This window comes from Penaeus monodon, chromosome 20, assembly GCF_015228065.2.
Source record: "Penaeus monodon isolate SGIC_2016 chromosome 20, NSTDA_Pmon_1, whole genome shotgun sequence".
NCBI classification, from domain to species: Eukaryota; Metazoa; Arthropoda; class Malacostraca; order Decapoda; family Penaeidae; genus Penaeus; species Penaeus monodon.
The window spans coordinates 4,511,418-4,511,849 of NC_051405.1; the positions used below are offsets into that span (position 1 = coordinate 4,511,418).

A 432-nucleotide genomic window follows, 5' to 3' on the forward strand; every position below is an offset into this window, starting at 1 on the left:
AATAAAGTATTTCCTTGCAACCTTGCACAAGCTTTTTATTATAGTCCTTAACCAAGATTAAAGGATAATCAATATAATTATCAAATCAGGAAGAGTCTAGACAAAATGTAAGTAAGAATGCGGAATGGATGTGATCGCCGTGCAATAAAATAACGAAAATTGAGTCAATCGTTACTTTCTTAGGGTTCGCACTCTCGCTAGGGACGCCACTGCCACATCGGCTAAATGACACATACTTATTCAAAACGGACGGCAGCGTTGGCGGTGCTGCTCCTGAGCCTCACGTCAGCGACCGCCTCTTGCCCTGAGGGAGAAGTTCAGGTTTGTGTCTTTTGCTGATCTGGCTGCGTTTCGTGGTTTCCCCGTCATTATTCACGTACGTTGTTAACTTATCAAGTAATCCATTCATTTATCCATCTGCCTGTAAGTTTT

The 432-nt window shown here is 42.4% G+C and overlaps 1 protein-coding gene across 2 annotated transcripts in view; it reads left to right on the top strand.

The window, feature by feature from the left end:
• Positions 1-432, top strand: part of LOC119586039 — an 8,054-nt gene that overhangs the window by 6,101 nt on the left and 1,521 nt on the right. For both annotated transcript variants that reach the window (XM_037934744.1, XM_037934743.1), the window contains exon 2: positions 184-321. In XM_037934744.1, the coding sequence (XP_037790672.1) occupies positions 226-321 (96 nt within the window). In that variant the 5' untranslated portion in view covers positions 184-225. The remainder of the gene's footprint in view (positions 1-183; positions 322-432) is intronic.